Raw genomic sequence first — 24,517 nt, 5'->3', positions numbered from 1 at the left:
CTGGTATACCCCCCCTTTCCCACCCTCCCTCTGCCTCCATGGTAGACAATATTCCCCATACTCTCTCTCCTTTTGGGCATTATGGCTTGCAACACAGACACTGGGAGGTCATCATGTTTGATCCATTATCTACTTTCGGCATGCATCTCCCATCGCGACTGATTCCTCCAGCCATCATTTTCTTAGTGATCCCTTCTCTATTCCATCTACCTTCTCCCCTCCGCTCATGAAGCAGGCTTCCAGCTCTGGGGAAATCCTCCTGGCCCTTGTATCTACTGGTCTTGGGTGTCAGCCTCATGTGATGTTATTCTATACTTGTGGAACTAATTATTAATGTAGACAATTCATTAAGGATATCCCTATAACTAGATTATGAATTTTTATACTAAATTCATAGGTTATTAATTTCTTGGACCTCAGCCTATTCACAGTTGTGACCAGGTAATTCTTTGTTGTAGTGGGACTATGTTGTGCTTTGTCAAATGTTAGCAGAATTCCTGGGCTCTACTCAGTAGCTGCTAGAACACATCTCTGTCCCATCTGTGATAGCCAAAAATATCCTCAGACATTGTCAAAATTCCCCTTGGAGGCTAAATCACACCACTGTCCTAAAGAGAGAGTCTGAGTTTCAATGGACGTGCAGGTTTCACAAAAAGCCAGGTACTTACAATATCTGTGAATACTCCGGGTCTCATAAGATTGATCATTTTTGCAACCTGGAAAACATCCACAGCATTTTCATTCTCCAGTTGCTGGGACAAAGTGGTAAGGGCACACAACATTCCTGCTGAAACTGCTCCATACCTTAAGAAGAAAAGAAAGTGCTATCTCAGATTTACTAAGGGAATGAATATACTGGAATGCAATTACCATCACACACATTGACAGACACTAAGTGGACTGTATATTGAGAACTATTCTAGAACTCAAGTGAAATACAGGACAGGAGACAAGACTGAGAAAGCAGGATAAAGGAGATATTTGTTTATGAATGCAAAATCTCCTAAATTGGTTTATCAGATATACTGACTTGATATTTAAGATGGAATGAGAAGTTTACCATAAGATAGAAAATTTGATGTTGCAAAAAACTTCTCTGGCCCCTGAAAGAAATACTTTAAACAATACTTTAAACAACTCAATATCTTCATGTACATGCACACTGGATGAACACAGTAGAGACACCAATGGGTAGAAGAGCTAAGTCAAGATGCACTGTAGTACAGGGAGGTGCCTAGATCACCCTTGACCCCAGACTTTAGGTTTCTTTCCTTCTCAAATCCTCCCTAGAGGGAAAGTACTGGGGCGCGGGGGTCAAAGGCCTCAGGTACATTAGCAGTGTAGAGAAGTGAGTATAGCTACAAATCCGAACCACAGAGTAACAATGAAAGCAGGAGATCAAACCACAGCAACTGAATAAAAAATGTGCCTGTCAAGGAGGCCGGGGGTGGGGCAGGGGGCTGGGTCGGAGGGAACCTGGGGTGGGAAGTTAATACTGGTGATGGGACTGGTGCTGGAACATAATATTCCTAAAACTCAACTATGAATAACTTAGTAAAATTAATTCAATAAAAAATTAAAAATGCCATGCATTTCTCACAAATAGCTATTACCAGTTCAAACTCCACCATCAAATGCCTGCTGTAGAGGTAGACTGAGAGTGGGACTGGAAAGAGGGAAACTGGAGACATTGGTGATTGAAAATACTCACTGGTGCAGGGATGGGTGTTGGAACATTGTATGACTGAAACCGAATCTTGAACAACTCTGTAACTATGTATCTCATAGATTGGAAGGAAGGAAGCAGAGGGAGGAAGGATGGATGGATGAAAAGATGTTTGTCCGGGCTGGAGAGAGTACAACTGATAGAGCATCCATGTTACACACAGCTGACCTGCGTTCAACCCCCCAGAAACAAATATGTTCCTCCTATTCCCAACAGGAGTGACCTCTGAGCACTGCTTGGTGTGGCCCCAAAAGCTGGGGGTGGGGGGCGGGAAGCGGTGTGGTTTATTTTTCTCACTATTTTGAATTTGCTGTGCTTTTACTACTTTGATGTTTTTTTTTTTTTACTTGTGTTTTATTTTGTATTTTATTTTGTATTTCCTTGATTACCTGGGGAGCTGAACATCTTTTTATATGTACGGATTATCTGTATTTTCTCTTCTGAGATTGTCTATTAATATACTTGGATCATTTTTCTACTTAGTCTCTTTCAAGTGAATTCATCAGAGGTGTAATATCTATTGTACATGTTACAAGTATTTTTTTCAACTACTTAGTTTTTCTTAACATTATGGTTGTTATACTGAAAAATGTTTAGATAAAATAACATTTACTGATGTTTTGGTTTTGGAATTTCAGAAATCTTGTTTGAGAATGTTAATTTTACCTTTGTAGTGTTTCCTTACATTTTCTCACATTTTAATCCCTATCGGATTTAGTAAGTCTTGATATCTGAGAAAGCAATTCTCCACAATAGTTTTTTTTGGGGGGTGGGGGGAAATTGGACCCAGTTCAGCCTCATGCAAGGCAAGTGCCTTACCTGCTATACAATCATTAGATCTCTTTTCAACAGTTGGTGCCTCAAACATACTTAAATTCCTCAAGCATATTTTCATTTTTTCATGTACCCTCATTTCCAGAAAACTACTTCTCTACATTATCTAGTTTCACATACTTTTGAAACTAGATTGTCAAGGAACCAAACCGTGTTATTAGGATATTGAATATATAAAAAGGCTTGGAAGAAATTTAACATTTTTTGAGTTTTTCTATTATGAACATGATGTACTTTATTTTATTCTGGTCCTTACTAGTTTATTCTGGTCCTTAACAGCTTTGAATGAGATTTCATAGTTTATTTCATAGTTGTTCTTGGGTTTTATTTTGGATCAAATCCTAGATACTTTAGAGTTTACTGATTTTATGAGTAGACTCTTAGGATATTTTCCCTTTGGATTCTGTTAATAAATGGTACAGATTTTCACATGATGAACTTGTATCTAGAAATGTTTTATGTCATTGAACTTCTTTTAATTTGTGGATTTTCTAGGCAGTTAACTGCATCCTAGTCTTCCAATAAAGTAAGTTTTGCCTCTTTAATTTTGATACTTCATCTATCTTTTGCTTTTAGTTATACTGGTTAGGACCTCAATACTTTTGCCTTCTAGGACCTCAGTAGTTTTGCATTCTAACACTGCAAAGAGGTAACACAGTATTTTCATTATGTTATAGTAAAGATTCTATGTTTTTAAAATTAGAAAATTTGCAATAAGTGTCATATTTATCAAGTTAGAAAGAATATTTTTAAAGCTAATGAGATAGTACAGGGATTAAAGTATTTGCCTTGTATGAGACCAACCCAGGTTCATATGGCCCCTGATCAGAGCCAGGAGTAGGCCTCAAATATGGCTGGCTATGGACTCAAAATGAACAAAAGGATTATTTTTACTTTAAGCTCTTAGTTAGAAAGCTTTTAATTTTTGACTTAGAAGTAGCACTGTCATCCCGTTGTTCATCGATTGCAGGCACCAGTAACATCTCCATTGTGAGACTTGTTGTTACTGTTTTTGGCATATCAAATATGCCATGGGTAGCTTGCCAGGCTCTGCCATGCGGGCGGATTACTCTCGATAGCTTGCTGGGCTCTCTGAGAGGGATGGAGGACTTGAACCTGGGTGGCCTCGTGCAATCAAATGCCCTACCCGCTGTGCTATCGCTCCAGCCCCCTCTGCGTTTCCCAGTATCTATTATTCTATTTTACTTTTGGGTTTTGGGCTAAACCTGGCAGTGCTCAGGGAACCATGATGGTGCCAGGACTGAACCAGGGTAGGTGACATGTAAGGCAAGTTCTTTAACCTTTGATGAGCTCTCTGGTCTTCTATAAATTATTTTTAAAAAAGTGAGGGGGATACCATCCTCACCCCACGTTGGGGATGATATTGTCAGAGTGATTCGCCTATGTAGTGGGTACTACCGGAGAGTGCTTTTCTGTTTATCTTCAAGATAATTTCCAGGAGGATAACAATTATCACCACCCCAACACACACAAGGGTGAAAGACCCCGAAAGTCTGGGGATCTTTGCACTGAATCTTTTGTTATTATTAAAATATAGCCTGGTCAGGTCCTACTGGTTGGCAACCATTATGCAATGAAATTTGGTATATGCCAGGCTTTCTCACAGATAAAGTGAGAAACAACTTTATCTCATCAACTTAGTCTTAATACTTCTGTGATACAGGCACTGTTTCTATTTTGAGGTTGATGGCACAGAAACATTTAGGTGAAAGAACTGCTGTAATCTCATTCTGTAGTATTATATTTGAGCTATTATATGCAAATAACTCACTGTGTGTTTGCTATATGTCACATACTAGGCTTAGTATCTAGATTGAATACTTTATTAGTATAGAAGTATATAGTCTCAAATGTTTATGTCCTTGACTCAGAATCATCAGTGCATGACTTTTCATTTCATCTCTTTTTCCTCCTACATTCTGAAGCAAAACTTGGTATCACATTCATTTTTATTTTTGGCATAAAACCAAAAAGGGGGCTTAAGAATAGTTTATCATATCAAATGAATAATTTTCAAAAGGTTTTTAAATTTCAGATAAATGGTATCACTGTATCATTGTCACCCTGTTCCTCATCGATTTGCTTGAGCGGGCACCAGTAACGTCTCCATTGGGAAACTTCTTGTTACTGTTTTTGGCATATTGAGTACACCATGGGTAGCTTGCCAGGCTCTGCCGTGAGGGCAGGATACTCTCCGTAGCTTGCCAGGCTCTCTGAGAGGGACAGAGGAATCAAACCCGGGTCGGCCATGTGCAAGGCAAATGCCCTACCCGCTGTGCTATCGCTCCAGCCCTTTGTTACTCATACTAAAAAAATAAATAAATAAAAATGGTATTGGTGTTTTTGAGCCACATTCAGCAGTGCTCAGGGCTTACTCCCAGCTCTGTTGTCTGGGATCATTCCTAGAAGGCCTGGGGAACTATATGGCATGCTGGGGATTGAACCCAGGCTGCCTAAGGGCAATGCCAAGTCCTACCACTGTACTACTGTTCTGACCCCTCATTCTACACATATATTGTTATAGGTATTGACTTGATGATACCCTACTTCAGGAAAACAGGGTCTAGATTTTACATAACTTTTTCTTTTGGAGCTTAACACCAGGAAAAAACAATGAATACAAATGGCAAAAAATTGTAACCAACCAAATAATTACATTCCTCTCAGTAGGAAAAAGTAACCTAGACAAAACAATTTTATATGTGTTTACTAGATTCAGTATAGTCTAACACATTAATATGGCCCTCAGATCAGAAACATTTTAACAGGGCATCTATTTTATCCACTTTAATTCTATCAACATTTTTCATAAAGACAGTATCCAATATGTTTACTTAATACTTTCATGATTACATTTTTGAAAAGTAATTTCAGGATGTGGGGCAGAATTCCAAGACCAGAAAAAATGGTAGATAAATGGTAGTTTTAAAAAATATTTTCTAAAAAAAATATATATGTATATATATATTCTGTATTTTGCTTGAATTTTGTTTCCACCATTTCATTACTATTTCCCTTTGCACATACATATACATACATACACACATATATATAAATACATATATATATATATATATCGGGGTTTTTTGTGTGTGCTGGTCTTTTTTTAATTATTTTTTTTGGTTTCACTCATACAATGTTCCAACACCCATCCCTCCACCAGTGTACATTTTCCCCACCGATGTCCCCAGTTTTTCTCCCACCTCCTCATTCCCACAGCCTGCCTCTGTGACAGGTACCTTTCTTTTTGTTTGTGTGCTCTCTCTCTCTCTCTCTCTCTCTCTCTCTCTCCTCCCCCCCTCCTTTCCTGCATTATGATTTGCAAGGGGATTGCAGTTTTGGGCTGTGAACATGACTTCTGGTGCTTCCAGAAGTATAGGGAATCATTTATTTATGGGTCTCTGGAGCAAGGCCAGTAGAAGAGCTTCTGTGGTGGCATGGAGTTGGTTTGTGGGGCTACTGTCTGAGTATAGGGAATATAGGGCAGCTTCTAGGAGTACAGGAGGGGGAAAATCCTTATACCCGAATTTTCAGCAGGGTAGTATCTCAGCGAGGTCTGTCCTGGGACAGTGGACTCCAGATAGGCGCATGGCGGGGATTTTGGGTTCTGGGCTTTACCTAGGAGGGTACTGGCAAACCCACCCCCCTCTGAAGTTCCCCAGCTGTCCAGCCTTGGGTGGGTCTGAGATTAACTGCAGCTTCTGATCTCTTCTGAGATTTATTTATGGGTCTCTGAAGCAAGACCAATAACTGAGCTTGTGTGGCTGAGTCAGAGGTGGCTTGTGGGCGTGGCTCCCACATAGTTAACTTGGTCCTGAGTTGTTGGGAGTTCAGCCAGAGTCACAGTGGGGTATCAGGAAGTCTGAGGGCACCATTGGGCTGCTCATGCACTCGCTGGGGGTCTAGGCTGACCTGCTGGCAGCACCACATCCCCTGAGCCTAGGAGCAACAGCAGCAGTGGCCCCGGCAGGGACCATGACTGGTTTCAGGGCTGCTGGTGGGCTGTAGCCCCAGTCCAGCAGAACCTGACCAAGGGGACACACGCCCCATTTTTGCTCTCCAGACAGTGCTCAGAGAGGATTTCCTCCATAATATGCTGCAGGAGGCATGGGCTGGTTTGGGGTGAAAATGATGGCAAATCACTGGGACCCCATGGTAGGGACACTGAGCGCCTCTTCAACCCTAGGACCTCAACACCTGTGCTCTGAAGCTGTGCTGAGTCGGACCAGAAGCGCCTATTCAAACCCGCTAAAACTGCTGCCACCCATAGTGCCAAGAGCTGAGGGACTCCGCCAACATCCTCATGTGTCTCACTCTGGGCCCGCAATCTGTGGCAGATGACTGGCTGGTTTTGTTTAATGGTGTCTCCCTGTGCCATAATATCCAAGGGGCACCCACATTCACTCACGCAGACATTCTGTGGCCCCTTTGGCTGTGTAGAGTGCTGAGAGCTGCCCTCCCTCAGGAGCTAGTTGCAGTGCCCCTACATCTTGTCCATTTTCCTTGATCTTATAATTCCTTGTTGTATGGATTTATCTTGAATATTAGGTGTAAGGATTTCATTATCTGGGTGTCATAATTTGGGGGTCTTAACTGCATTGTTCATTCCAATAATGTACTGTAGTTAATGTGAGTTATATAGGAGCAATTTACCAAAATTCCATTTCTGGTCAGCTAATGTGAGCAAACCATTTGTGTCTATAAAGTCTATGGTCTCTCTAGATAATCTTTCTTGAATATACTTTTTAATTAATTTTTTTTTGGTTTTGGGGCCACAGTGGAGGTACTCAGTGTTTACTCCTGGCTTTATGCTCAGTGATTACTCCAGATAGGCTCGGAAGACCATACGGGGTGCCACAGATTTAACTACAGTTGGCTACATCTAAGGCAAATGCCCTATCCATTACTGTTCTGGCTCCTGGAATGTGCTTCTTATAGCACTGTTAGAATTGTGCCGTTCAAATATTTTCCTAAACATTATTGTTCATATGTTCAGCCATTATTTCTTTCTCTTTAATCTCTTCTCTTTATGGATAACCATAACTTTCATATCCTACTTTAATTTACGCAATGCATTTGTATAGCAGTTCATGTCTTTTTTAATTTATTTTTTTTAATTTTTAAATGAATCATTGTGAGGTACAGTTACAGACTTACAAACTTCCATGCTTATGTTTCAGTCATACAATGATCGAGTACCCATTCTTCCATCAGTGCCCTTTCTCCACCACCACTGACCCCAGTTATCCACCCCACCTCTGTGGCACGGCATTCCCCTTTGCTTTCTCTTTCCTTTTGGGTGTTAGATGCGAGCTCATGTCTTCTTGAGCTTTAATTAATTACTGTTTTGTAAGATTTGTTTTTGACTCATTTCATAGTCTTCCTTTAGATAATACCATCAAAGTATATTATGATCTGTGATTTCTGATGCTCTGTATCTTGTTCTTTATGTGTTACCTATCCTTAGGGTTTGAATGGTATTGGATTCACTTTTTTTCTCCTTCTAGCTTGGCAGTTGGTGATTTGTTTATTCCAAACGTGGACTGACTTTTTAAAGAGGTAAAGGTTTAAACTGATGAAACAGGTTTAGGGTCCTCCCCAGCTCTTACTATCAATGGGGGGGGGGAAGAGAGAGAGAGAGAGAGAGAGAGGGAGAGGGAGAGGGAGAGAAGAGAGAGAAGAGAGAGAAGAGAGAGAAGAGAGAGAAGAGAGAGAAGAGAGAGAAGAGAGAGAAGAGAGAGAAGAAAGTGCCTGTCATAGAAGGAGGTGAGGAATGGGATTGGGGGGTGGGAGGGGAAAGTAGGGACATTGGTGGGAGGAAATGTACACTGGTAAAAGAAGAGGTATTGGAACATTGTATGACTTAAACCCAATCAAGAGCAAATTTTGTAACTGTATCTCACAGTGACTCAACTAAAACAAACAAACAAACAATGCAGAAAAAAGAAAAAAGTTGGCTTTGGGGCCAGTGTAAGCACATCTGTGATGTAGGGAACAAGCTTGCCTTACTGCAGATGACCCAGGTTCAATCCTTGGGTTCAATTCTCAGCATTCCATAAGGTCCCTCCCCCAAGCACTAGCGGGAGTGGCCCCAAAACAAACAGAATAATAGCTGGCCTTACCTTTCTTAGCTACTCTTAAAAAAGGAACTAAATTTAAATGAAGTACCCAACAAGATTTACAATGACTAGAAACGAAGTCAAATCTGTCAAATGCACAAATACTTTGAAGTATTTTCTGCATATTCTGCATTACAATGAAGGAATAAAGACTGAAACAAAAAAGGCAATTCCTTCTTAGAAGTTTAGTAATTAAGTAGGATTAAAGAATGTCAAGTTTCATGGATTTGCACTTAACACTACTGGGGGCTTGGGGGATACAAGTAATTTATAACCTAGATAAAACACAAATATCATATAAATTCACTAGCTTTGGTAGTTTCCCACTTTCTCAAAGGACTCAGTTCAAAGCAATGCTTGTTAACAAGTTCTACTGAGAAAAAAAAAAATTAAAAGTATTCAGACTGCCTTGCCTATACCTAAGAAAGCACTTTCATTTCTTTCATATTTTAAGTGCCTGGTGCAGAGTACTGTTTACATACATTTTAAAACACACCCCAGGGTTCTCTGTATGTAGTCACAGTGGATAATATATGTTCCCATTTAATTACTTTTTACTGTTTCCTAAGAATACAGTCCAGAATTAGAATCCTGCTAATGGGAACTCAGTCCAGCTTCCCCCCAAAAATCATTAGGGCAGACCTCTAGTAGGAAGCATATCACTGTAGGAGGACACAGGTGAGGAATATTTTATGCATAAATCTCTGTTATATTGTAAATCATTATGCCTAAAATTTAAAAAAAAGCCATCTCAGGAAGACTAACAACACAAAAACCTTTCCCTGGACTAAGAAAATGTGAGGTGAGAAATGTTTTTATTTTTTAAATTTTTTAATGGAACACTGTGAAATACCATTACAGACTTACACACTTTTGTGATTACGTTTCAGTCATACAATGGTCGACTACCCATCCCTACACCAGTGCCCAGTCTGAGGTGGGAAATGTTTAAACCAGTGTGAAGGCTCAGGCAGATTGGGACGGACTCTGGCCAGCTGTCTCGCTGCACTGAGTGAGTCCCTTACTCTGAAGTGCTCTGTGGTTGCCTTCTGAACATATTTTTGATTAGTGAATCTTGCATTTTTATCTTATACTGGATCCCACTAATTATATAATTTTACAGTGCCTATTTTCTCATGAGAAATGAGGATCCTTAAATTGCCAGCCTAATGAGATGGTTTAGGATTAAAAAGCTAAACTAGTTTTGTTCTGAGGGCATCTTTTACAGAAAAAAGTGGATATATTTCTGTATCTCCCACAAAATAACTAACTCAGCAATTAAAATAATTATTAAGGATCCTTCCAGAGCTTTTGTTTGATTGATCTTTATCTCTATTTACTTTATCAGAACTAGAACTGGAGATATTAAAAAACAAAACTGTTGAAGCACGCATTGCACAAATTGTCATAGTAAGGGTATCTTTCCATGTCACTGTCACTGTAGGGTGTTTGCCTTGCATGTGGCTGACCCAGTTAGATCCCTAGCATCCTATATGTTCCCCTGACAGTCACTGTCATCCCGTTGCTCATCGATTTGTTCAAGCGGGCACCAGTAACGTCTCTCATTGAGAGACTTATTGTTACTGTTTTTGGCATATCCAATATGCACGGGTAGCTTGTCAGGCTCTGCCTAGAGGGCTCGATACTCTCGGTAGCTTGCCGAGCTCTCCGAGAGGGGTGGAGGAATCGAACTCGGGTCGGCCTCGTGCAAGGCAAATGCCCTACCACGGTGCTATCGCTCCAGCCCAGAGAAAGGACTAGTATGACAATAATAGTTAGAAATGATCACTCTAGACAAAAACTGAGGTTGAAAGTAGGAATATACATGATAATCTTTCAGTATATTTTACAAACCATAATTCCTTAAAAAAAAAGAGAGAGAGAAGGAAAATGCCTGCCAAAGAGGCAGGCAGGGGAGGGGGGAGGGGTGAGTGGTGGAAGAGAAACTAGGGACACTGGTGGTGAGAAATGTATACTGGTGGAGGGATGGGTGTTGGAACGCTGTATGACTGAAACCAATCATGAACAACTTGGTAACTATGTATCTCACTGTGATTAGTCAAAAAAAAATAGTGGGTGTCATGAACAATCTTAAAATATTTTCTTAAAATCAACACTGTATTTGTTATCAGTAAAATATTTTATTTTTATACTCATCTATGGGTTCACATAAAATTTCCTTAGACAAAATGGGGTAGCAAGTGGAAAAGTTTAAGAAACCTTGACATATGGCATCTTCTGCGTAATTTAAAAACAGCTGAATTTCATGGTACAAAATGTTAAGATAAATTGTGATTTCAAGAAATGCAGTCTATTTTTTAATAATATAATAAAAATATTAGAAGCCAAGAAACAGGCATACTAGAAAAAAGTTCCTAACAGGGTACCTTGGAACAGGTGTTTTATGTTATTTGTAGCCAGTCAGTTGGGAAAAGCTCTAAGAAAATAAACTGCTTTACTTACATTTTTTTTTTCCACTTCTATAGATAAATGCTAGAAGTTTTTACAAGTTTACTTAAAATTTTCTTACAGTTCTTAAAACTTTATGATTTTAAAAAATTGTGGTGCTGGGACCTTATACATACTAGAAATCTACCACTTGAGCTATATCCTTGGCCCCTGTAAATTGCTTTTCTGGTTCTTGCAACAAGATTTAAGCAGGCAAAATGAGACATGGGGTACAGTTCACATCATTCCATATGGTTCCCCAAGCACAGAGTTAGGAGTCAGCCTTGCTGGGAGTCACCCAAAAACAACAAAACAATATGAAACAGGACTAAGTTGTGTTAGGCCTGACTTCACCCTTGAGAATACAATGAGTTACTGGACACAGTCATGTGGACAAGTCGTTATCATGGACATGACAAATAGGAATGACACTGGCGAGGATCTGCTGCTCACCTCTAGGATGAGTTAGAGACAGTTTCAAAGGGAGTGACTTTTAAAGTGTGCGCTGAATGAAAGGGCATGTAGAGAAGAGAGAGGAAATGGTATTTGCAGGGGTAAGGGGACAGATTGGAAGGGTAGCTCGAAACATAAACTTAGACCAGAATGTGAAAGAATGGTACTCTAAACAAGACTTGGTAGTGAAGGGGGGTGCATTCAAAAAGAACTGGGTGTTTCTGGTTTCTATAGCTGTGTGAATGGATCAGGCGGGAAGTGTTTAATTTGATTTTAGATATGTTAAATTTGAGGTGCCTGTAGCATTGAGGTAGAGAAAGATAAAATGCAAACCAAGGTAAATGGCATTCAGAGCACAGAATACACTAACAAATCTTTGAAAATTGAAGGAACAGATACATTAGTTTTTCAGTAAGGGATGCACTGCAAAGATATTTGCAAATCTACTGTGTATTGGGCTGGAGCGATAGCGCAGCGGGTAGGGCGTTCACCTTGCATGAGGCCGACCCGGGATTCGATTCCTCCGCCCCTCTCGAAAAGCCCGGTAAGCTACTGAGAGTATCTTGCCTGCACGGTAGAGTTTGGCAAGCTACCTGTGGCATATTCGATATGCCAAAAACAGTAACAAGAAGTCTCACAATGGAGATGTTACTGGTACCCGCTCGAGCAAATCGATGAGCAACGGGATGACAGTGACAGTGACTGTGTATTATTTTTTTTACATTTAGCATAAGATGTCTAATAGCTGAATTAAATAAAACAGTTCCATTTAACTAGTTTTTCTTTTTTTTCTTCCCAAATATTACAATGAAATACAACATAACTGTATTACCAGCTTTGGCAGAAACTCTCTGGAATGCTATCATTAACATTGGAAGCAGTCTAAATTGATAAGATAGTGATGCTCAGAAATTACTTAAAAAGCTGATCTGAATTAGTGGAGAAAAAAGTTTAGAATCAGCCCTAACTTCCTACTCTGAAATTTCATAGACTAGTAGCAATACTGTTTTGATGCTATTGTATTTCCAAGGTTATTAGTGTGTCACACTTAAATTAATGTTTTTCTATTCTTAATCTAATAGTCAGGCCTGCAGGTTGAAATAGCCATTGTTTTCCTAAGAAAGACCACACAATGCTTTGGAAACAACCAGTAATATAGCTTTACATTCATAAAAGAGGGTAATTCATTATGATCCAGCAATACTTCTCCTAGCCTTTTATCCACAAGATATTTGCATCCCTTTGCTTCTAAATCATTATCAATGGCCATCAATGAATGACTGATACAGAAATTGTGGTGTATAATTCAATGGGATACTACTCTGCTGATCAGAGGGGTTGGGTTGGCACTGAAACTTTGGTGTTGAGTCTTGCACACATACAGAATTTCAAAGGCAATGCTTTAACCTGAATTATTATTGTTTATACTGATCATTTAATAAGTATAATATATGTACTGATAATATAATGTATGCACAGAAAACTTTTACTCCTTCTTTCTGGCTTTTGAGCCACACCCAGAGATGCTCAGGAATTACTCCTGGCAGTGCTTGGGGGACTATAAAAGTATGCCAGGGGTCAAACCCGTCAGCCATATGCAAGGCAATGCCTTATCCACTGTATTATTGCTCTGATCTTCTGGTAACTTTCTAAGTGAGCTACCTTATAAATAAAATAAGAGGAGGTACAGAACCAATGCTGTATTGGCAAAAAAACCCCACAACCATATATATATATGTTTGGTAATATAGAACTTATAAGTCAATTTCAAACTTGAAGTTTGAGTTCAAATACACATTGTAGGTTTAAGACCCTTCCTCTCTTGCGGATGTGAAAGAGTTTGGATTTGAACAATATTCACAGAGAAGCTTTTCTTCTTTCAGGGTATCTTTTCCACGACAGTCAGGATCACCTTATATGGGCAGCACTAAGGTTTGAACTTGTGGTGCATATTTTAAATAGTTCCTTCTATAATAATTGTTCCCTGAAATTCAGTGTGATTTGAATGTGCAGATACTTCCTCAGATTGTTGAAATCAAAAAACCCTTTCCACTATTCTAGCTACACAAAGAGAACTAAAGATTTAAATGAAGAGAAAGGCACATACTCATCATGAACAATGGTGGGGCCATCCCGTGTTAAGGCCTCTTCTTTGATGACATTGATCAGCTCGAAGGTACTGCTAATGGGAGCATCCGGGTTAGGCCATTTGGGACACTGAAAGTGCCGAACTTCTAGGACATAGTCATCCTACAACCAACAACAGGAGTCATCACAGTCCATTTGTTATCACACTTTTATAATTTTCACAAATCTAAGTGTGGCTGGTAAGAAGTAAAATGCTAGGGAGGCCCACTGAACATAGTAGGTCATGGTTGTAAAATAGAATCCTGCTCAAGCACAAACTTCAGATGAAAACTAGAAAAGTCTATATTTGAGTCTACCAATAACATCAAAGAGTTTAATGTAAAATAGCTATCTTACTGAGGGGGGGAAAAATCACCTCTGCAACATTGCAGGGATTACATTTCTGATGGCAAAGAAAAATATCTTGCTTCTATAATTAGGTCAGTAGACCTATTTGTATGCATATCTCAGAGGAACTATTATATTTCAGCTATCCATCTTGAAAAAGCAAATATTTGAAGGAAAGGGAAAGAAATGTACATACTTAAAATTTAGTGAGGCTCAAATGTCTGAGTCTTTCTCCAGGGTAGTAAATTACTTCATTATTGCTTAGGCTATTAGGAGGAAGTGAGGTTCAAGTTACCTGCGTAGCTTCAAGGATAAAGTCATGAATGATAATTTGTTCTTCATTGGAGAGGCACAGTCTGTCTTTGCTGATAAGGGTGACAGTAAAGGCCTCACAGTTCATGGATTCTTCTCGACTTGGCCAGTATACAAACTCATCTTCTGCCTATTGGAAGGAACAACAATAGAATTTTTCTGCCCCGCTCTCACATTTATTTTGGAAATTTCTTGAGATTCATTTTTGTCATTTTCCCCTACTTTGAGGAGGAGGGCACACCCAGAGGTTCGAGGCCATGCTCAGCACTGAACATGGGGCTCCCCACATTTCTTCAGTAGTATAGAAGTATATCCCCCATCTAATCATGTGGAGTTCAGTGGTGACTGCATTCTGTTGTAAAATAGACTTCATACATAATTCTGGGTACTCCGCACTTATGTCACTGTAACAACCAAAGATGCTTCTTCTACGGGGGCGATTATATACACACAAACCAATCGTGAAGCAAAAGAAATGACAGTACAGTGAATGCTTGGACATGAAAGCCCATGTTTCACTCCGTTTCTATACATTCTCCTGAGTAATGCCAGAGGTGACCCCCTAGCTCGGAGCAGCTCTGAAGCCAGATGTGACCAAAATGAAACAATAAAAGAGGCAGGAGAGTCAATTACCTTCTGTTTCACAATGGCTTAAGCATCTAAAACAAATTCATTGTTTCCTATGATTTCTAAATTACAATTCCACAGTTGATTAGCATGTTACAAAATTCTCATAGACCTTATTTAGTATTATACAACATACTAGAAAAGTAAGGAATTAAAAGATTTTTTATCATGTAATTTTACAGATGGGCTGAAAATCTTATATTGTTTAAAATAACACTGCTAATAAATGTTAACTGAGCCTTTTGGAAAGAAGCTGTGCAAAAGTATAAAGTGCTATTCAAAAGGTAATATGTTCAACATTTCTAAAAGAAAGATACATTAAAAATCACTCAGCCTTTTATCATGCAGGTGTTAATTTTGAGTAGCTTGATGACTTTTGTGAGAAAAATAATGATCATAGAAAACTTTACTCCTTTTTTAATTCAAATGGCAATTACTTTGTTTACATATATATACACATATATGTAAACTTTAGGCATTTATCCTGAAAATGCTTTGCTACTACTACTAAGTCAGAAATAATTCAGATAATGTTCAAAACAAAGATGATTTTGTTTAATCTTACACTGTTGCATTAGAAATGAGCCAGGAGTCCAATAAGACTTATCACCCTTTCAAGTTTCAATGCACATTATTGCCAAGTACATTTTTATTTTTAAAGCTCAGCATAAGGGGAAACAGATTAGCAACTGGGTTAGGCTATACAAAAGCAGTTTCTGTCAGGTTTTAATATATTTTGTCCAAGGAAGTAGGGCCTTTTTAATGGACTGGACCTCCAAATTTAATGTATAAGCAAAGTTTAAGCTTAGGACGAGATGCAATTCTAAAATTAATATAGTATGCCTTCATTTCCATATTTGAGAAGTGGGATAACAAGGAACATTTTAGTAAGGGAAGGGAGACATATATTGAATATAGATTTAAATTAAGGAATAACTGATCATTTTGAAGAACTATGAAATATGCTACTCTATAATTCTGGTCTCCTAGTCATTCTGCTTACAGATTGTTACTTAAAATGTATTTCAGTGTTTTCTGAATTACAAACTGGTGACTTTTGGGCTAGTCACAGGATTGTAGAAAAATCACAGTAATCTGACTTTCAGTCCTAGATTTGTGATCTCAGACAGGAATAAGTACAGCCTAGCACTGATGGGCCTCAGAGGGACATAGTTCAGGGAGTTCCCCCTACAGACTGTGGGTCACCTGACTCCGATACTGGAAATCCAGTCCTTTCCATACAGATGAGCTTTTGGTGACTGTTCTGTTAAGGGGTAAGAGCAAAATACTGACCCATCCAGCAAATGAACGATTTCAAAAACATAAGTGCCTCCACGTGGCAAACAGAATAGACCTCGATTGCCAGCTAATTTGAAAATTTACACTCTAGTTTTTAGTTTAATATTTTCAACTTTGTTGCCACTCTCTCATACAGAACAGTCTTGGTGTTCCGAAGCTAAATGTGACACAGTGAAGAAGTTCCTGTTGACTGGGCACACAGTCAAATGCATGTCATCGAGTCTAAGGGCTCAATCACAGCCTTTTTCTCCCAATTAAAAACACAAACCCTCTAATTGACAGGAAAACTGGCCCTTAGTGTGAATCTTGCCAATGTGGGGGGAGGAGAGGCAGGTCAGGGATGGGGACCACTATGATAACGATGGAAGGTAGTGATCACTTTGGGTGCTGAAAGGATACAGTAAAGTAATATGTATGATATCCTCTTAGTAAGAGTATTATAAACCACTGTGCCTGCCACAGAGGCAGGCTAGGGAATCGCAGGGCATGGGAGAGAAACTGGGGACATTGGTGAAGGGATTGGTGTTGGAACACTGTACACGTGAAATCATGAATAAATTTGTAATTTATGGAAATCTCATAAAAAAGTTAAACTGGAAAAAAATTCAAAAGCTCTAATGTGACACTTCTGGAGGCACATCCATATTGTTTTCACTTTGTGGGCTTATAATGTTCTAAGTTAGGAGGATCCAACTAATACAGTGAGATCTAAGTGCATTTCTTTCTTGTTTCTGGGGTTTACTCCTGCAAGGGCTTTGATCTCTGTGACACAGGAGATCAAACGGTCAGCTGCGTGCAAGTCAAATGTTCTATGTGCTCTACTATCACCCTGACCCTATAAACATAAATATTTAAGCATATATTTATAACTTGATCACTCTCTTACATATAGCCTGAGTTCCAGAGGGAAGAAAAAAGAGGTAAGAGTAGCTAAGTCTTAAAAGGACCTCTAAGTTGGCATAGACTTTCCTTCCCTGTATGGACTTAAAAAAATAAAAAATGCTGTGGGTGCATGCTACGCTGTCATTATGAGACTGGTTCAGACTTCAAGTTGTAAAGTCTAAATTTCATCCCTATAACCTACAGCCATTATATAGCCTTGGAATGAGGTGTCAAAGTAATTTCCACTCATGGCTTCACAGATCTCATTAATGTATAGCAGAATGCTTTCCTTACCAAGCTCTGGTTGTCTGGCAGCATGACAATGATCTGTGCATTGTGATCCCAAATCATTCGCCAGAAATCTTTCGTAGTATGTGGCAGAGGATGCTGGGTTATAATAAATTCATTACTCCTATAATAGCCCTTCAGTTAGAACAAAAAAAAATTAGTGATTGTGAGCCTTATTTTAATGAACTTCATATTAATAAAACTTATATTTGCAAAATAATTCAGTAATATATTGATCACACTGAAATAGTTAAAAAAAAAAAGACAGTACATTGGGGCAATTTTTGGATGTGCTTGCAAGTGCAGACAATTTTCTCTCCACATGTAATTCACTTCTAGTTACCCCTGCTGTTTTTACTTACTAGTAATTTCAACAGTTATTCAAAAACTACATGGGTGAAATTAACAATAAAATTAATTCCTTAACAAGCATTTTTGTTCTCCCACTGCTTAGGTGACTTCTGTTAAAGGTTTCAAGATACAGAACTCTCTGTAATTTTGATATTACACATTAAGAAATTATTTGAAAAATGCAATCAGCCACCTAGGTGGTATTTGTTCTTTAGCACCTTTCAGTTTAATTGTCTTTATTTATAATTAACTGTTGACTCTCACCATGATATAAGAAGCATTAATGTAATCTGTTCCTTTCATTCCAGGCAATGGTGCAAGGCCCACTCGAGCACGTTCGGCTATTATAGGGGGGAAAAAACCAAAAATATCACATTTGTCTTATTATATACACAGAACCAACCATGCTTTCTGAGACTGACCCAAGGAGTAATAGATCTCCCCGATGTTCCTTTCTTATTAAGATACACCTATATATTTTTTACCCAAGTCAAAGTGTTAGCTAAGACAATGTAAAATGAAGTTTTGCCACACATTCTCAAAAGAACACTGATATTATAGGAATGTTTTTTTTACTATGATAGAGGTTTTCACAGCAGGTCACTGACAATACTCTGTACAGAGATGACAGGACTTTAGTAAATTCTTTAGCCTGATTTGATATTCTTCTACTAATTTTAACATAGTCTTTTGCCAACCCGTTGCCCATCTCTCCCCATAAAGGGCTTAGATACACTGGCCTTTTCCAGTAGAGATTCTCTCTAATAATTACCCCTGCCTGTCTAAACAGTTTCCTCTTCTGTGTCTTAAGTTACGTGTACACAGGGCATTGACGGCCTTGATCTGAAGAGCCTGAATGATAAAATGATGCAGTTACACAGAATAATCCATGCCTGTGATTTAAGAGAGGGCTAAAAAGCTGTTATTGTGGCATTAACACAATGTGGAAGTAATCTAGTTCTTGAATTTGAAGGTTCCTAGCTTTCCTGTCATAAAAACACAGATTCGGTAGACACCACCATGTCTGATTTGACTGCTGCTCTAGCACAGTTTCTTTCACTCTGCATACTATATAGTCCAATGAAAAACTAGTGCATTCAACCAACAGGAGCTGATTTTAAGATCTTACATGGCACAACTGAAGAATTTCTGTTCTTTTCTTTGTTACATTCCTTCTGAGCACTAAAGCATTCCACATATTTTGCATTACACTGTGTGACCAGCTGAAAAAAAAAAAAAAGCAAGACTTTAGTTTTTCATTCAAAAGTAGATTGGTATTAACCAGTATTATTCTGACAATCATTTCTCATTATATATCATTGGTATAGTGTAATGCTTTAATATTCTATATTATATACCTTAGATCAAGTTCTAATGTGAATTATTACAATCAAACTGGAAAATTAAAAAACTAATGATCAAGTGCTTGATGAACAGGCATTTTTGTGTGTATCTCAGTAGATGTATATCTCTCAATTGCCTTTGTTGTATGCTTATTTTTATTACCAAGTTTTAGCTTCTCTGATGTGTAATGTGAGCAATACCTACTTAATAAATTATATGAATTTTCCTATTGATTGTCAATATTTCTGTGATTTTTTTCTGTAATTCCTCATAAGCACTGAAAATTAAGATAGGTCTACACCAGAAAAGACTGCTGAATGGCAATAAACGATTATCACTTTTTTGAAGACAAGAAAATTCTAGGTTCTCAAGAAATTTCTGTCAAAATAACATTATTCTGTCTGTTATACATAATTAGCCCAGGAGTTGGGTTACTCTTCCTTCTTGACTTCTATTAGTGATAGGGAAAGCAGGGTACTCAAAGTATTTAGGAAGAGTCTTTTCCAAATACTTCAGTATTTATGTCAAAGCCCTAGGTAAAGTGGTTATGCCTATAGGAAAAAAACACTAAACTAGGAACGTGGTTTCCAATGGAATGAACTGGTTTCTTTGATGTAGGTTTTTAACAAGTTTGCATCAATATATACTGCGGCAATGAAAAAGGCAGAATTTTAGGAAATATTGGTATATATATTTTTTGGGGGGTTGGCAACTCCTGGCTCTGCAGATGGGACTCTATGGGGTGCCGGGGATCAAACTTGGGTCGACTGAGTGCAAGGCAAACACCCTACCCGCTGTACTATTTCTCCAGTTTAGATACTTTGTTTTTAAAAACTCACTTTAAAACAAGCACAAACCTTCACTACTAATAATCTCAAATGGTTTGAAGAGTTCCATCATATCAGTAATCTATCTTTCACTTCATAGGACTTGTTAAAATTTGCCTGGAAATTTTTGCACCTTAGAGTCAAATGCAGTTTCAGAGCTTGTGGAAAATTTTACCATAAAAACAAACTGCACAGATTAATCTTATTTCCATCTCTGCATAAAAGAAAGATAGAAAATAGAAAAGTACTTAGTGTTTAAAAATGACAATGAATTCCTTGGGATTTTTTGGATCTTAAAAATTACTTAAATACACGTTTGATGTACTATGTTTTCTTTGATGAGGGATGAGGGGCACTGCGTTGAGAGCATATGGTGTGCTCGGGATCAAATCCCACACAAGCAAGGTAATTTTCTTACTGGCTGCCCTATCTTTCCAGCCCCCATAGAGATGTTTTTTAAATTTTTTTAAAAATAAAATCTTCCTTGTTCTATCGGCCAAAGACATTTATACAAAGAACAACCTTAAACTGTTTTTCCAGTCTTGTCTTTCCTCCGACACCTGGTATGAGGATGCTGTTAACATAGCTATGCAGCTGATTTGAAGATACTTCTGTCTCCTTTCCAAGAATGGCTTCCAACAAGGCATCATGGATGAAAATGTACTGCTCCTAAAAGGAATGATATTGGTAGTTAATCAAGGAGAGCTCTTAGAGGGTAACCAATTCATCCTTCCTGAAGTATACCTTTGATTGCCTCTCCTTGTAAGGGCCTCCCCACCAACCCCCTTCCTTCCCCCAATGTAGGCCTGTAGCAGTGAAATCCTGCAGAGTTCAGCTGGGGGATTTGCTTCAATATTTAGTTGCTTATTCTTTTTAATTTATTCTAGGGATAGAGCAAGTGAGGGAAGTATATTCAGTGAAGGGCTTAAGAACCATTCACTTACATTTTTGAGGTTACACAGCATGTTTTAAGTCTCCAAATCATCAAATACAACTGCATCTGATTTGTAAGTGCTTATTTAAGAAAATGCAGATTCAAGAACTATAGCGATATTAAAAACTTGAGCCAAAGAACATTGTTTTTTGGAAGGGGGCCACACCCGGATTGATACTCAGGGAACTGCACCTGGGTCTGCTGTGTGCAAGGCAAGCACTTTAGCAGGCCCCCAAAGACCATTATTATGGTCAGTGCATGTTCTAAGTCTGCAAGTGACTTCAAGTTCTACTAGAGTAAATTTGTGTCCTCAATATTATGACTTTCAGTTAAAGCACATGTAGAATCTCATGAGAATAGGGATAGGTAATTCTTACCTCAGTCTGGACGAGGTAGTTACGCTGTGTCCTGATATGCTTCAGGAATCCCAGGACATTAACTGTGCTTTTGTCTTTTATCTGTTGCAGCATGCTGTCTATTACAATATAGGTGCCTGTCCTGCCCACACCAGCACTGGAAGAAAGGAATATACTCAACTAGTACCTTTTGCTTTCTGATGTCAGAGACTGTGGATTGAAAAATAATTATAATCTAAGTGTCCAAAATATGCCTGAGCAACATAAACTAGTCGTGGCTATAGCATCTAACAGCTTTATTAGGACATTTCTTACCTCTTGAGTTTCAGTGAGGAGCAGAGACTACCTTTATGTGAGGATCTGGGGAAAGCTTATATAAAGATACAAGTTACCTTATTTGAAAGCAGCCTTTCCACAACAGAGTCACATTTCTTCCTCATTTTTTTTTTAAAAAAAGGACTCAGAAAGAGCCAGGTTCTATAGTGCAAGCTTCTTTGGGAAGAATTTGCTAATAAGTGCTTCACAACTTCAATAAAACCTAAGTCATTTTGATAGACAATCAATTTCAATAATTCCTAAATGTATTAGCAAAAAATATACAATTCTCATGGGATTTTAAACGGATGATGGGTTCCAGATTCTGCAAGGACTTTCTTTGTGGAAAAGATAGTACAAGAAAAACCTAAAGAAATGCTTAGAAAATGCTGTACAGCTATATAGCATAAATCACAGAATAAGCAATTTCTATTTGAATATCAAAGTGAAAATTAGCCAAGAGTACAATTTCAAGTAAAAGCATTTTTTTTTTTTTACGCAGCCAGTTAAAGACACTTAGTTTAGGAAGGAAAACAGGCTTTCCCTGTGCATATTTTAATATAACATGTATAGACTAAAAATCTGAAAATAAACTTCTTTTACACACGCAATACATGTCATTTGAAGCAGTGATTTCAAGCCCAAGAACGAAAATTTGTGGTTGAGATGAGATTTTTATAAATTAGGTACAGCTGATAATTCCTACAGTGGGGGTTTTATTGATAAGATGTTATAAAAAGTAGAGAATTCATCCCAAACGCAGATTGAATTTCCTCCTCTGAAGCACAGACACATTCTTAAAATTTATAGAAATTCCTATTTTAGAATAACTTCTTGTTACAGTAAAAAGACTATTTTGGTTTTGTGTGTGTGTGTGTGTGTGTGTGTGTGTGTGTGGGGGGAGAGGGGATTTGGGCCACACCCGGTTGTGTTCAGGGGCTTAATCCTGGTGGGCTAGGGATAAAATCCCTCCTGGTCACATGCAAGCCCTATCTACTATACTATCTCTCCAGCCCCAAAGTCTTACTATCTGAATCAAACAAAGAGTAGCAGGGGCCACGCTCACTTCATGTGCTGAATCCCAACTAGAAGAGGCCAGCCTTACCTGCAGTGCACCAACACGGGCCCCATCTCTGGCAGGCGGGCTGCAGAGGATCTCCGCACAAAGGTCAGGACGGGGAGGGCGTACTCTGGAACCCCCATGTCAGGCCACTGTGTGTAGTGATACTGGATCACCACCCTTTCATTCTGGCGACCCTTGGGATTTCCCTTCTGACCCTATGAAAAAGGTGAAACCAGACATCTGTGAATTGGGGCTATATTCTGGCCAAAAGAATACAAGGACTAGATAGTAAGACATGAAATTGGTAGGACACATAACCTATGATCTTGACTTTTGCTGGGCTGCGTTATGTCATCTAGGTGACCATCTCATCCCGTGAAAGAGATTACCTACCAGGATGAGCAGGATCAGGTAGCATTTAGAACCATCTAAATTATTTTGTGATTTGTCTACAAAGCCTCCAGGTTTCTGCCTTAATCTCTAAAATCAGCAATAAGTTCATCTCATATTCATAAATAAAATTTGTGATGTAGTTTAAGTGGTTTAACTGTTTACATTTTAACTTTGTTGGGTGAAAATCTCCCCCAAGTAAACCACCTGGTAAGATGTTTCCTTTCAAGACCTCTCAAAGCTTAATTTGGGGGTGTGGGAAGACTCAGGGTCCTTAACCAGTCAACATTCAAACTTGCAGGGTGTTTGGCCCTATTATAAAGGCTATTATCTAGAATGTAAGTCTTCTGTTAAACATATTTTTAAAATTTTTTTAATGTAAACAAAAGCCACAACTGTTGATACAATTCTAGGATTACTACTTCTAGCATTCTGTCTAGCCAGTTGTAAATTTCTAAGGGGAAATACATATTATGTGCATTAATTTCTTGTATTAAGTGGCAGAATATGATTTTTACATGCATATGGTATAATTAGTATTCCTTGAAATATGCTGTGGGAAGCAATGCTTTAAAGCTTTCAGGAAATTACTCAATCTGGTCAGATACACTGTACTAGGTGCTTTGTGAGGATCTTTCCTACTAAACACTGATGTCAGTTAAAAGGGTGAGGGGGATGGAGGCCATTTGTGGCCTCTCTTGGTGTAGTGCTGACAGCCTGGCAGTTCACTGTTTCAGCGCCATGCCCGGAAGTGCTCAGATTCAGCCCCATGGATCAAATGTGGGGTTCCTACATACAAAGCATGTTCTCCAGTTCCTGAGTTATCTATCTGGCCATGCGCACTCACTCTTTTTTATTAGTTTACCTTTTTCACTTTTGTATTTCGGACTGAAAAACGACGAATGGTATAGCAGGCGTGTACTTTTGTGCTCTTCAGTGTGACGATAATGTTTCCATACTCCTCACTATTCTCGGTTGGCCAATACTGATCACATTTTCGCTATAAAAAAGAAAAGTTGCAAGCACAATTTATGACACGAATCTGTTGATACAGTGATTTAAAGTGACTGCTTATAATTTCATTCCACAGTGACCCAAAAAGGGCTAAATTGTTTACGGGACTGTATTATCCCGAAAGACGTAATCTCTGGAGAACTTGAGCCAAAATCATTTTGGAAATAGGCCTAATATTCATGATCATCTTTCAACACATGCTGGACTTTACAGAGACCCAAGAAAGAAGCCTATATATTTGACCTGTGAAATATGTGCATATACTATATCACAAAGGGAACTTAAGTATCAATTAGAAGACTTAGCTGTAATCACAGTAAATTAAACTTGGGTCACCAAAGGCAAATAGAACCCTACAGTTAACATGAAGAAAAAGTGATTCTAAATTATGAACCTGAGTCTTAAATTAGCATCCTATACAATCTAATACATTCTAATA

At 38.5% G+C, this 24,517-nt stretch overlaps 1 protein-coding gene across 3 annotated transcripts in view; it reads right to left on the bottom strand.

Annotated features, from left to right (window-relative positions):
• Positions 1-24,517, bottom strand: part of PTPRG (protein tyrosine phosphatase receptor type G) — a 798,688-nt gene that overhangs the window by 6,061 nt on the left and 768,110 nt on the right. For all 3 annotated transcript variants that reach the window (XM_004616469.2, XM_055134736.1, XM_055134735.1), the window contains 10 exons: positions 23,930-24,064; positions 22,717-22,889; positions 21,318-21,453; positions 20,529-20,675; positions 18,965-19,058; positions 18,100-18,176; positions 17,491-17,619; positions 14,372-14,518; positions 13,709-13,851; positions 669-804 (listed from right to left, as the gene is read on the bottom strand). In XM_004616469.2, the coding sequence (XP_004616526.1) occupies positions 669-804; positions 13,709-13,851; positions 14,372-14,518; positions 17,491-17,619; positions 18,100-18,176; positions 18,965-19,058; positions 20,529-20,675; positions 21,318-21,453; positions 22,717-22,889; positions 23,930-24,064 (1,317 nt within the window). The remainder of the gene's footprint in view (positions 1-668; positions 805-13,708; positions 13,852-14,371; positions 14,519-17,490; positions 17,620-18,099; positions 18,177-18,964; positions 19,059-20,528; positions 20,676-21,317; positions 21,454-22,716; positions 22,890-23,929; positions 24,065-24,517) is intronic.

Source organism: Sorex araneus, chromosome 4 (assembly GCF_027595985.1).
Source record: "Sorex araneus isolate mSorAra2 chromosome 4, mSorAra2.pri, whole genome shotgun sequence".
Lineage (NCBI taxonomy): Eukaryota > Metazoa > Chordata > Mammalia > Eulipotyphla > Soricidae > Sorex > Sorex araneus.
Note: the sequence above shows the minus strand (reverse complement) of the source record. Positions and strands in the feature narration are given on the sequence as shown.